This window comes from Salvia hispanica, chromosome 4 (assembly GCF_023119035.1).
Source record: "Salvia hispanica cultivar TCC Black 2014 chromosome 4, UniMelb_Shisp_WGS_1.0, whole genome shotgun sequence".
Lineage (NCBI taxonomy): Eukaryota > Viridiplantae > Streptophyta > Magnoliopsida > Lamiales > Lamiaceae > Salvia > Salvia hispanica.
Window position 1 is genome coordinate 34098866 of NC_062968.1, and position 13671 is coordinate 34112536.

The 13671-nt window shown below is 35.6% G+C and overlaps 1 protein-coding gene across 3 annotated transcripts; it reads right to left on the minus strand.

Moving 5' to 3' along the window:
* Window positions 1-2034: 2034 nt before the first annotated feature.
* Window positions 2035-7304, minus strand: LOC125185122. 3 transcript variants are annotated; one of them, XM_048081615.1, is made up of 6 exons: window positions 7094-7304; window positions 6434-6597; window positions 6281-6339; window positions 4464-6182; window positions 3049-3196; window positions 2035-2800 (listed from the first exon to the last, which is right to left on the minus strand). In XM_048081615.1, exons 2-6 carry the CDS (start codon window positions 6531-6533, stop codon window positions 2172-2174), a joined length of 2655 nt encoding a protein of 884 aa, XP_047937572.1. In that variant the 5' UTR covers window positions 6534-6597; window positions 7094-7304; the 3' UTR covers window positions 2035-2171. The 3 variants fall into 3 exon arrangements, with proteins under 3 accessions (XP_047937572.1, XP_047937573.1, XP_047937571.1); XM_048081616.1 differs by having other exon boundaries at window positions 6434-6617; XM_048081614.1 differs by having other exon boundaries at window positions 6434-6626.
* Window positions 7305-13671: the final 6367 nt, after the last annotated feature.

The window sequence follows — 13671 nt, forward strand, 5'->3', positions numbered from 1 at the left end:
CTGGGTCACCAATCAGAACGTTCTGACCCTTTCAAACTTAAATGCATTACTCATGCGAACCTTATGGAAAATTAAATTAAATGCTACAACTATATTCTTCATGCATTATTTACCCATATTTACAAATTGGCGTTATCAAAAATATTACAGACACTTGGTTCCTTTCCGTATTTAAATTTATCCACTTCTCTAAAAACAAGAATTTGGGGCAATATATATTACCGAATGAGAACAAATAGTTAAAATACTATTAATAGATAATGAGACATGTATCATTTGTAGTGTTACGTGGTAAAAAAAAATCCAAAAATAAAAATACTTGGTTTAAGTAGATTAACTAAAACGTCGACGATGAAGGACAAGGTAGAGGCTAAAACGTTGGATTGGGGTGAAAACGAAGCATGCATGAGACATAGATGGAAAGAAGTCTTGGTGTAAATGAGGTTATTTAAAATTGAAATTTAAAAACACCGATCAATTATCGACATACGCTAATTTGTGGATACTTTAGAAATTTTCATTTATTTAAAATAAATTTATCATTACCGACAAATAATCATGTCAGAGAACGTGGAGGATGTCAGTGTCATGATCTGCCTCCAAGATTGACGGTTGTCCCTACAAACAATGTAAATATTCGTAGCGTGTTTTGTCTTTATATAATAATGAGTTTAATTTGATCTATTCTCTTTCTTCCTCCAAAAGTTTTGTTGTAATATGCTATCATAAATCTCTGTATAAATATTACTACTACTGCAGATGTAATTTTATTAACTCATAGGAGTACTATGAATATATAATTTCGATGATTAAATTTTTATCGCGTGTGTATTTTATTTATAAAAGCAATCTGTAAGCAATCCATTTAAATGTATACATAATTTTTATAATTAAGGTAATCCATACATGTTTATTTTCTAATTAAATAGTTTTTTCGTACTATATATAAAATGTTCAAAAATAATTAATAATAACCAAACAATGTTATTTTATTATTAAAATCATAAGAATGTTAAGAATTTGTTACATGATAGTAATACTTTTATAATATAAAAATTGTTAAGTAATACTACTCATTATTAATAATTCTATTTCAATTGCATTACAATATTTCATTCGTTCTATTTCCATATATAGTTATGCCATTCCCCAATAATAATCATCATAATACCAACCATTTCTGTATACCATTCACCACCTTAATTTAAAGCTTATTCTTGATATATATTGTGATAGTATTAATTATATTATCCAATATTTGGCGTGAAAAGACGAAGAGCAGATGGACATATTGACTTTGAGTAAATAATTTATTATAGGGGATTATACCCCATCTCCTGCCTGCACCACATCCACATTCATATTTTTGTTGTTTATTAATCTTTTTTTAAAATTTTCCTTTAAAAGGATTAAATAAATTTATTTAATCTACTTCCTTTGCAAATTCTTCAGGGAAGTGTCAACCTCCATAATTACCGTGTAAATAAATTTTATATATATCAAATGTTGACACAGAGTTCATTCATATGATTTCAAAACAGTTATAATTGTTTTTTCAGCTTTGAAAGTAGTTACATTATAGAGTGGTAATGCACATCAATCCTTTTTTTTAGCACCAATCGATTTTTTAAGACAGGATACATCAAACATAGGATTCTGGCTATTGGGATGCGAGTACAATAGAAGGCAATGGAGGCAGTACTTATTCATAATTATTTAATCATTGGTTTACTAAAAGTAAACCATAGTACTATACTACTATTTGCTTTCTTTAACCATTGACAGCCTTCTATTAAAACAAGGATTAATATTATTAATTGTCAGCGCTCCTCAAACCTACACTCATTTTTACATCAACGCACTATTTATTTTAAGATTATTTGCAATTTAGGTGCCAACCTTTAGAGTCACGTGCAATATAGTTTCAACACTTAATTTAGCAATAAATTACTTCCACACTTGACATTCTTTGAAATTTAGAGATGATGAAACACTATCAACTCGTATTGTAAGTTTCATCAAATACAATGAAAATCAAGCAAAAGAATCATAAATAACCACTTTAGTATAAACGGATTTTTTCAAGTTTCTCGAGTTAGGCTTACAGTGATTTTTTGCATGATTCTCGACACAAACAAAAAAGCTAGAAAGAATCATGAAATCGGCAGCAATTACAACAAGAAATCATCAATCAATTCATCTACTAAACAAGTTAGTATCCTATTTCCTATTTCTACACCTTCTTCAAATGCCTCAACTTCAAAGTCCACCCATTTCCCGTTCTTCGAGCTCATATCTTTGTCCACAAGCTCATCCACCATCAGCTCCTCCGAGTTTGTCCACCTCCATATCTCTCTGTACAAATCATCGGCCAGCCATTGCCTTCTATGTAACACAGCCACCTGCTTGCCCCAGAACTCCGGGCCTCCATCAAGAATCCGTCCGCATCTCTGTTCCAGGCATTCACACACACAGTCAAACAATACCTTGCGTTCTACCGCATTTTCTTCCATGCCTTTGTACGACTCCATTGTTTGATTTTCCAGCTGCATGAAGAGGTCGGGAGCTATGATTTTGTGAGCTTGTCCCAGAGAGAACTCCTCCAGCGACAATTCTGCATGGCTGAGAATATCTTCGATGTATTTTAATTCCCAGTTTGAAGAATCTTTCGATTCTACCACATGTAAGCTGGAAGAAACAGTTTCGGACATAGACCAAACAGACAGTGAGGAGGCTGTATCCGATATCTCTGGATCAACCTCAGCTATGTGAGGCTTCCTAGTAGATCTCCAATTAATTCCTTCACAAAAGGCAAGCGATAAGCACTACATTTGACCTAAATCATACGAGAATCTATTTGATTCAAATATGATAAAAACAAGGGGTATAGATAAACCCTTTCGCTAAGTCAAAATCTTAAAACTCCCAGAACAAGGTTAAACCCAGATCATATTCTGAAATTTGATCCATGCAATAAGTTTGCACATCTTATTCTTCATGAGAACCAAGTTAATCAAAAGGATATACAAACAGGATTTGGTATCATACCTTTATCACTTGAGCTTCTGCCAACATCAAATGAGTCACAACTAGCTCCTGACAGAGAAGGCTGACTTGAGAGTGAATTGGACCCTTGCAAGTACAAGTGTCTCTGGAAGTTTTTACTATCACCAGCTCCTTCAAAGTATTCTAGTCCCTAAATTAAAATTACAGAAATTAAGGTGTCAAATTACTAGTAAAGAAAAATACAGGAGAAGAAACCTGCACAGCCCATTATAGCACGATATATTCACTAATTTCAGATGATACTACCTCTGTCTCTTAAAAATAGAAACTATTTCCATTTTGGTTCGTTCCTTAAAAATAGAAACTTTCAACTTTCTATTTTAGGAAGTGGACCCCACAATCCATTAACACTACTTCAATTACTTTCTCTTCCTCTCTCTTACTTTACCCATTTTTCTTTCCATCTCTCTTACTTTACCAATTGTGCATTAAAACCCGTGCCATTTCAAATGTTTCTATTTTTCAAATACGGAGGTAGTACTACTTTTTCATCCCAACATACTCTCACCATTTCCACTTGACCACAGAAAGCCTCAAGTTGGGCCATTTCTGAGATTATTCTAATCCATGTGTTACAGATTTCAAGCTTATGGTTTAATTTATTTCACTCCATATAATCTTTCCATGCCCCAACACCATGTATTAGAAAGAATGACATAAAAAATTGGCCAAAAGGTATACATTATGATTTCCTTTTCGTTTGACAATCAATGCACACTTGCATAGTAGAAGATAGCTGACTACACGAGATCTAGGGAACAACCTTTGCTGTCAATTTTCCTTGAGTTATAACACTAGAATTAAACAGCATGCAACAATATGAAACAGTGTTCCTGGCAAAGTGAATAGAGAAAATTTCACTAATGACATTGTTCTCTAGTTAGATGTCTTTGTAGTTGAAATTGAAGGCCAGTCAGATATCTATGGTAGTCATATCTAATGCTTTCATGGAAAGGGGTTAGTCAATCATCACACCTTTGCTAAACATAAAGCAGCAGGAAAGAGCTTGATTAAAGACCTGAGTAATTACATTTAAAGATTATCTATTGCAAGAAATTGGCAGGTAAAAAGATGTTGCGGAATTGCCAGGAGAAAAAAGAAGATTAAATCAATAATTAGAGAGGAACGTCTCAGAAGGATGAAATCTGTAACTACAGAGAAGCATCCCATCACTTCTCAGGAATCAACTTCCTTTGAACTCAGAATACTGATTCTCCATATATTGAACTCTCCCATAAATTTTCAACTGAAGTTCATGTCCAAATATTAGTTATCTAATTTTCATTTCTTTACAGTATGATGCTACCAGAACAGACAAAGAAAACACAGTTTACAAGGACATAGGTTATTGATATAGTATAAACTAGCAAAGAAGATACCAAAGGAAGGTGCAGTACCTTGCTGCCTTGCTCAGCTTGGAGCCAAGGTTTGTCAACAGAAGTACAATCCGATGCATCCTGGGCTTCTCGGTCCACCAAGTTAACTGCAGGTCCCATGTTTCCGTAGTTATTAACGGACAAAGAAGATGACCCTGACACGTCTTTCTGCGAAAACTCAACCCTAGAAGTCAATTCTTTAAGTTTTTCCTCCAGAAGTACACTTAAAGCATCTCCACCTATAACATTGAAACCTGAAGAGGATGTTGCAGTAGTTCTTAAATCAGATTCGCGTACACAAGGATCGTAACTAGGAGAAGGCAAGCTAGTTTCTTCCAAGATTGCAGCACTTGAATTAGATCCAACGGACTTCTTGATTGGAGATGTGAATGTGAATGACACGACATCAAAACTACTTTTCCTGTCAATTCCATCCCACTTGGAATCACCTTCAAAGGAAACATTACATTTTATGGATTTTTCATCTTTAATGGCCATAGCTTTTAAAGCAACACCTCCACTAGACTGAACATTCCTGTTGATAGGTAATCTTTTCTTTGAAGCTGTCTTTGCTCTGACTGAAGAAGCATCTTTTCCAGGATCAGCAGCCACAAAATTTGTCTTTCTTGATGTCGTCAAGGTATTGAAAACAATTTTATTGACAGTCCTATTTGTAGTACGCCCATTAATGTAACTGGAGGACAAGTTTGATTCTTGTCTCTCCTTAGGCTTGGAACAAGAAGATTCAAACTTTTCTTCATCTTTGCCTGAGGCACGATTTTGCTTCTGATTATTCAACCTGAGCGCCTCAGAAGGCTTTCTTGATGAACCTTGCTTTTCCACTTTTTTTTGTGCATGTGTAAGATCCCTAGTTACACATCCATTGTGTTCTTTTTGCTTCTCAGTACTTCTGCTACCAGAAGAAGTTGACCCATCTCTTTTCTGGATGCTGGGTTTTGTCTGAACTGCAAGAGAAACTAGTTTTTCATTACTCTTTGATCTTTGAGAACTAGCCCTCTTGGATTCTTCAGATCCCTTATACTGATAATTGTCTTCTAATCGGCCTTTACCCCGGGCATTAAGTTGTTTCTTGATATTTTTTGAATTATCCTCTTTCACCTTTTGGGATGCATTAGCTGCTTGAGATGATCGCGGAGCAGACTCGAGTTTCTCCCTCAAATCCCGAACTCTAAACGGACCAGAAGGCAATCCAAGTGACGAAAAATTGCCTTTAGTGATTGACCTTGGACTCTGGTCAATTATCTTAGAAGCAGCCTCAATTATGTAAGCCGCATTTTTAGGTGGAATGAATCCAGGACTTTTGATAGGAGACATGATCCGGTTATGAGTAACAGGCATGGGCTTAGCGGATTTGGGAGGCAATACCTCTCTTTGAAACCTCTCTATATGTCGATTCTGTACCTTCTGCAACCTCAGGTCTAAAGGATTCCGACTATATCCATCCAATTTATTCCGCACACTCTCAAAGATTACGATATCATGTTCACCATGAAATGCATGAGCAGCCATTAAGTAACTAGAATCTCTGAATGAGTAGGAGTCAGAAAGCGGATTAGAACAAGGTTCATTAACATTTGAAGTTGGCAAGGAATCCAGTCCCATAAGACGTGCGACAACCCCAGGTGCTTTTGTTCCCTGTTCTGAGTCGCCACTGGCTGAAGAAGCATAAGGATAATCATTCTCACAAGTGGCATTAAGAGGGAAGCCTTGATTAAGCACCTTCATACAAGCACACAACAAAAATAATTAAGTCAGTACCAAAACCTTACACAGTTACTTTGAGCCCACTTTGAGTGGAGAAAATTCAAGAGATTTACCAGCTGACGCCGTGCAATGACTGAACCATGGCAATTATCTTTTCCATGGTTGGAACTCTCTGCATACAATACCAAAAACAACGTTCAAGCACCGAAACAGTCAAAACCACAATAAAACGTATATGACTGTTACAGTAAGAAGAAGAAGAATACCAGGTAGATCAGGTTTGCTAGTGAAGAGCTTCTTCCGAGATTTACCATTCCAATCAAACAACTGAAGAAAGCCTCCCTTTCCTCGCTTCTCAACCTCCATTTTAGTTCTTTACTCGAACGTGAAATTCTCTAGATAGCCACTAGATAAATCAAGTGACACCCATCTGCTAGAGTGAATTCCAATCTTTACTCCCTTAGGAATGTGAAGTGATCAAAAATTGAAAAGAAACCAATTAAATCATTATAACTCCAGTGATAGCTAAGCTAACAAAAATAGACCCCAAATTAAGATCAAAACCCTTCACAAATCAAATTTGCGGAGATTATCACAAATTCGTGTTCATTTTGCTCCTCTAAGTATTCATGAAGGTGATAACAATATGCTATGCGAATCACCCTACAAAAATCAAGCCGAGACGCCATTTTCAAAAATCCCCAATTTCAATGGCAAAACCATTAGCGCACACACAAACCCAGAATTCAAGAAAAAGATGGAGACCTCACTTCCTACAAACACACATTAGACGCGCAAGAAAACAAAGGATCCGATCTCATTCAATTCCATGATCCATCCATGAACATAAAACATAGCAACATTCAACAGAGAAAGCCTCAATTTTTCATTATTTCAAACAAATAGAAGAAGTTGCAGAAACAAACCTGCAAAGCTCATATCCTAAATTCTCACATCACTAGTGTGAACAAGTCTTGGTAAAAAGTTTGAATCTTTGTTGTCAGAAACTGCAGCATTAAATTACGAGTACAGGAAGAGAGCAGAGGTAAAGATCTGGGAACGTTAAATGAGAAGTGGATATGGATTTTGAATTTCGATCTTGCAGAGAGAGAGAGAGATTTGAAAAATATTAAAAGTGAAAAAGAGTAATAAACAAAGAGAGTGTCGCAAAACAAAAACACGCAGTCAGATTTAAAATTGATTATTGGTTATTTGAATATGACTGTATATTGTAAGCTATGGCCCACCGCCACATTTATTTTCCATTTATTATTGGTTTAAATTAAGGCTCAAAAAAGGGAAATAAATTCATTGAAACTCCAGGGGATAATAATTTCTTCACATGCTTGGTCTCAGGAATTTATTTGGAACTTTTACAATAATTTTTCTCAAGTAGACAGAATATGGGCATTCTACTCTTTTCGATATATATCATGTTGTCTTGGAAATTTTGGATGATTCTTTTGTTCTTTTACTTTTGAATTTATTGGAGTTTAATTAACCTTTGAGTGATTTTATTTTATCGAATATATGATGGTATAATTAAACGGGTATTTGCATGTTTGCCAAATTTTGGTTTATATAGCATTTTCAAGGTAAGTGTTCATATTTTTGTTGCAACTTTCCAAAATAAATTAGCTATTTTCTTTTATGGTATTCACTTTCTTATTTTTTTTATTTTATCACTCAACTAATAAAATCTCATTTTCTTAAATTTCATTGTAGGATTAGGAATAACAATAAAAAAAATAGTGTTCTTTAATTAATTTGCATTTACTTATAAATCAGCAGTCAAATGAAAGCATCACTCATGACTTACAAAATATTGTTATTTTTATAAAAGAAATTTGAATTGGAATATTGAGAAGAAACACAATTTCTAAAAATTGAGAGCATGGGTTAAAAGGAAATTTTAACTATATGCCGAGATAAATGCGTGAAATTTTAGTCAAAGTGACAAGCTGATCAAGAGGAAATCATGAAACCTATCCCTCTATTATAAGAAATTTATACTACTTTATTTGTTTATTGATGTTTATTTTGTGCATTCTCTACTAATTTGGAGTTAGGATTATTTTTGGCTGATTACACTTTGGTCTCAGTTTGTTTGTGCCACTTTGTTTTTTGTTAAGCAAGTTGTGGATGACTTGCTGTCTTAACCTTTTTTAAGTTTCGGGACTTCATTGATGTTTTGATGAATTTTTTTAGTATTGTTTTGCTCATCATTTTGTTGCAATTAGAGTTATTATGGATTGACAATGAAAATGTATACACATACCCTTACTATATACACTTCAAATCAAATAAAGCTCTTATAAGATTCAATCTAGGTCATATACAACCTTTTATCTTACTTATAAAATTTTCAAATAATCATGGTCACTTCTAGAAATGTGACCCACATTAAAAAAAATATGACTATTTATGTGTATGTCTTCTTCGCTTGTGGTAGTTGCACCAATGTAGTATTATTCGGAAGTAGCAATGTGGAAATTTACAAGATTTAATTGTTGGCGAATACCCCTGCAGTGACTTTAAGCGAAGAAAATTAAATCACGCAATAATAAAACTCCATCTATCTATTAAGAATGTGCAACATGTTAATCGGTAAAGAGGTTAATGTTCGAGGTCAAAGGTTTCGAGTTCGAGTGTGACCTTAAATCTAAACTCTATCATTATCCATAAAAGACGTGCAACATAGAAAATGAAACAATTTTTAATAAAATATTAATTAGATATTTGATTAACGAATAAAATGTCACATTATGGGCAATAATAAATTGAGACGGTTGATCATATGCATAATTCGTATTAAGAGCTACTTGATATGATGAAATGGAATGTGATTCCTACTTCCATTCTATTCATTTGCTTGGTGTGATGGAATGAATGAGTGAATGGATGAAAATGCAAAGGAAATCCAAGAAAATTAATATTTCATTCCTATCTTCATTCCATTCCAACCTCCATTCCATTCCACCCTCATTTCATTCCATCATACCAAGCATGGCCTAAGGATTATTGTGAGAGTAAATAATGAGTGGTATTTGTTAAAAAAGTTAAACTCTCAATGTGGAGGTCAAATAAAGCCATTACATTTCAAACGTTCTCATTTGTGGGCAAAGTTATTTAATTGGATTTTGAGACAAAAATGTAGTGTTTGGTGTAAATTAAATCTTAGGTTATATTTGATTTTCGGTATGCACATATAAAATGATATTTATCTATATTATATCTTGAATGATATAATATGTGCATACCGAAAATCAAATATAACCTAAGATTTAATTTATACCAAACACTACATTTTTGTCTCAAAATCCAAATAAATAACTTTGCCCACAAATGAGAGCGTTTGAAATGTAATTGCTTTATTTGACCTCCACATTGAGAGCTTAACTTTTTTAACAAATACCACTCATTATTTACTCTCACAATAATCCTTAGGCCATGCTTGGTATGATGGAATGAAATGAGGGTGGAATGGAATGGAGGTTGGAATGGAATGAAGATAGGAATGAAATATCAATTTCCTTGGATTTTCTTTGCATTTTCATCCATTCACTCATTCATTCCATCACACAAAGCAAATGAATAGAATGGAAGTAGGAATCACATTCCATTCCATCATACCAAGTAGCCCCTAATACGAATTATGCATATGATCAACCGTCTCAATTTATTATTGCCCATAATGTGACATTTTATTCGTTAATCAAATATCTAATTAATATTTTATTAAAAATTGTTTCATTTTCTATGTTGCACGTTTTTTATGGATAATGATAGAGTTTAGATTTAAGGTCGCACTCGAACTCGAAACATTTGACCTCGAACATTAACCTCTCTACCGATTAACATGTTGCACATTCTTAATAGATGGATGGAGTTTTATTATTGCGTGATTTAATTTTCTTCGCTTAAAGTCACTGCAGGGGTATTCGCCAACAATTAAATCTTGTAAATTTCCACATTGCTTCCGAATAATACTACATTGGTGCAACTACCACAAGCGAAGAAGACATACACATAAATAGTCATATTTTTTTTTTAATGTGGGTCACATTTCTAGAAGTGACCATGATTATTTGAAAATTTTATAAGTAAGATAAAAGGTTGTATATGACCTAGATTGAATCTTATAAGAGCTTTATTTGATTTGAAGTGTATATAGTAAGGGTATGTGTATACATTTTCATTGTCAATCCATAATAACTCTAATTGCAACAAAATGATGAGCAAAACAATACTACAAAAATTCATCAAAACATCAATGAAGTCCCGAAACTTAAAAAAGGTCAAGACAGCAAGTCATCCACAACTTGCTTAACAAAAAACAAAGTGGCACAAACAAACTGAGACCAAAGTGTAATCAGCCAAAAATAATCCTAACTCCAAATTAGTAGAGAATGCACAAAATAAACATCAATAAACAAATAAAGTAGTATAAATTTCTTATAATAGAGGGATAGGTTTCATGATTTCCTCTTGATCAGCTTGTCACTTTGACTAAAATTTCACGCATTTATCTCGGCATATAGTTAAAATTTCCTTTTAACCCATGCTCTCAATTTTTAGAAATTGTGTTTCTTCTCAATATTCCAATTCAAATTTCTTTTATAAAAATAACAGTATTTTGTAAGCCATGAGTGATGCTTTCATTTTCATTTGCACCACTTGTTTTAACGAGTTTTCTCTTTCTCTAAATTTCTGTACAAGAGCAACATCGAGCGATGAGTAACGCGGGTGGTAGCAGTGGTGGTAGTGGTGGGGATGCTGAGGAGTACGAACGGCAGGATGAACGAGGCTATGGAGGCCTACATGAACCGCGAGATAGAGCGGTACATGCGAAGGGTCGAACAACAGGCGGTACCTCGCCCTCCACCCGTTGTCCACCGCCAAGCCAGTGATTGATCGGGATCATGTAGCTGCACATCAACGGCTATATGACGACTACTTCGCTCCGGACCCGCCGTTTCCCGCAAACATGTTTAGGCGGCGTTTTAGAATGCGCGAGAGAGTTGTTTATGCGTATTGTTGACGCTTTGGAGCGTCGATATCTGTATTTGCGCTCCAAGCACGGCGAAGCGGCTGGCGAGACCCGACCACACCCCTATTCAAAAGTGCACGGCGGCAATCGGGCAGTTGGCCTACGGAGGCGCGGCAAACATGTGGGATGAGTACCTCCACATCGGTGAGTCGACAGCCCTGGAATGTCTGATGTATTTCTGTCAGGGCGTGATTGCAATTTTCCGTGATCGGTACCTTCGAAGCCCTACCCCCCAAGATTGTCAGGATCTGATGCAGATGCACGGGGAACGGCATTGGGAGTGGAAGAACTGTCCGATTGCCTTGGAAGGGGGCCTACACGACCGGCTACAAGGGAAAGAATCCCACGATGATCCTCGAGGCCGTAGCTGATTACCGGCTGTGGATCTGGCATGCGTATTTTGGGGTAGCCGGGTCGAACAACGACCTCAACGTCCTCAACTCGTCGCCCCTCTTCAACGAGCAGTGTCAGGGCATCGGTCCGGCCGTCTCATTTGTGGCCAACGGCAACCGGCATGATATGGGCTACTACTTGGCGGATGGGATATACCCTAGGTGGCCCGTCTTTGTGAAGACGATCAGGCACGCAAATGATGACAGGAAGGCCTACTTTGCGGAACGGCAGGAGTCGGCGCGCAAGGACGTGGAGCGCGCATTTGGTGTGCTCCAGTCTCGATGGGCAGCAATCAAGGGTCCAACGCGTTTGTGGGATGTCGGCTGCATTGCTGATATAATGTACGCATGCATTATCTTGCACAACATGATCGTCGAAGACGAAGGCGTACAACTGACTAATTGGGCCAATGACGATGAAGCCGGTCCAAGCCACGGAATGGTCACCCCTAACGTACGACGTGGGGTACCTCACGATGAAGCCGGCCGCCTCCAGGCACATGCCGACATGCGCCAAGTGAATGCTCATATTCAACTCCAAAAGGATATAATTGAAGAGTTGTGGGCACGGAAGACTGCACGCACGTGATAGTTTTTTTCTTTATTATGTATTTTTTTTAATGAATGTACTTTTTTTAAAAATGAAATTAATATGTCTCGTAATTTTAATTCTGTAATTTATCGTAAATTTAATTCCATAAATTTAGTTGTTTTGAATTATTTTTATTGCGGCTAGCCTATTTACTTAAAATAATGATGTGGCATGTGAAATTTTAGTGCTGATGACATGGCAGAGAGAGAGAATGACTAGCCTTGCCTAACCTAAAGCTATTGGAGATGCTCTTATAGCTCCTCCCAATTCCCATAGAAGTCGAGACGTATTATTCTTATTTCATGTCCTTTTCATCATCATCTCAAGACTCAAGTCTCAACCACTGCAAAAGATTTGTATCTTTTGGAAGAAAGATAATATGATGAATAGTTTTACACTTTTACTGTATTATAAAAAAATATGTTGGATATTATCGCATATAGTAATAAAAAAGAGAATTTCCAACATTTATTGCAATTTCAAATTCCATACTTGGTTTTGTAAAATGTTCTTTTACTTTGTGTCGTCTTCGGTCGTTCCTCTAAACAAGATTGCCATTCTCAAGGTCGAGAAGTAAATGAAAAGGGGAAGGAAGAATAAACAAACCAACCAACCAACAAACAAACAAATTTAATACCTATCCATCCTTTCCATGCAACCACAATAGATTTAGTCAATATTAATAAATTGATAACACTTGAAACAGTAAAATACACAAAGAATAAATATATTACGCTATTACCATTAAACTGAATGTATATATATAGAGGAATAAAATAGGACAATAAATTATTTAATAGAGGTATGTGTACAAATTTATACTCCCATCACTCCATCAGATGTTCTCTCTGTGCGGATTAATTTAACTTAAAATTGACGGTGAATATACACTTTTTGTTTGAATGAAATTGCATCATGTCACATATTTAAGGCATATTGATGTTGGATATAAGTATAACGCCATTCTGCATCATTCATGATGGACTAAGGCCCCCCTCCAACCATAATTATAGGCAAATATTCAAACTGTAGCCAACATCAATGGGGTTTTGGGGGCCAACGATTCTGTTCAATCTATTATTTGGCACTATTCTTCATTTTCAACCACTATCATAATCACTATAATTATTCCTATATAGTACTTTCATATTGAAAAACCTCAATAATAAAGGGAAGGGGTTAAATTTATAGCAATTGGTAGAAGAATATGAACAGGGGCCAATCCCTAAATCTTGGTGAGTGATTTCTAAGATGAGCAGAATTGGGGCAGGGGCCAAATTTTGAAGATATAAATAAATAGATAAAATAGTGGGTGGAAGAGCTGTTATGATTAAAACCATACTAGAACAAATAGTCAAGAAAATCCTTGTGGCTAGATCTCTGATTGAGGGCCCATCCAGATTCCACTATCATAAGATGCTAACTGAAAACCCCAATTTATACTAATTAGATGGAGCATATAACAATGAC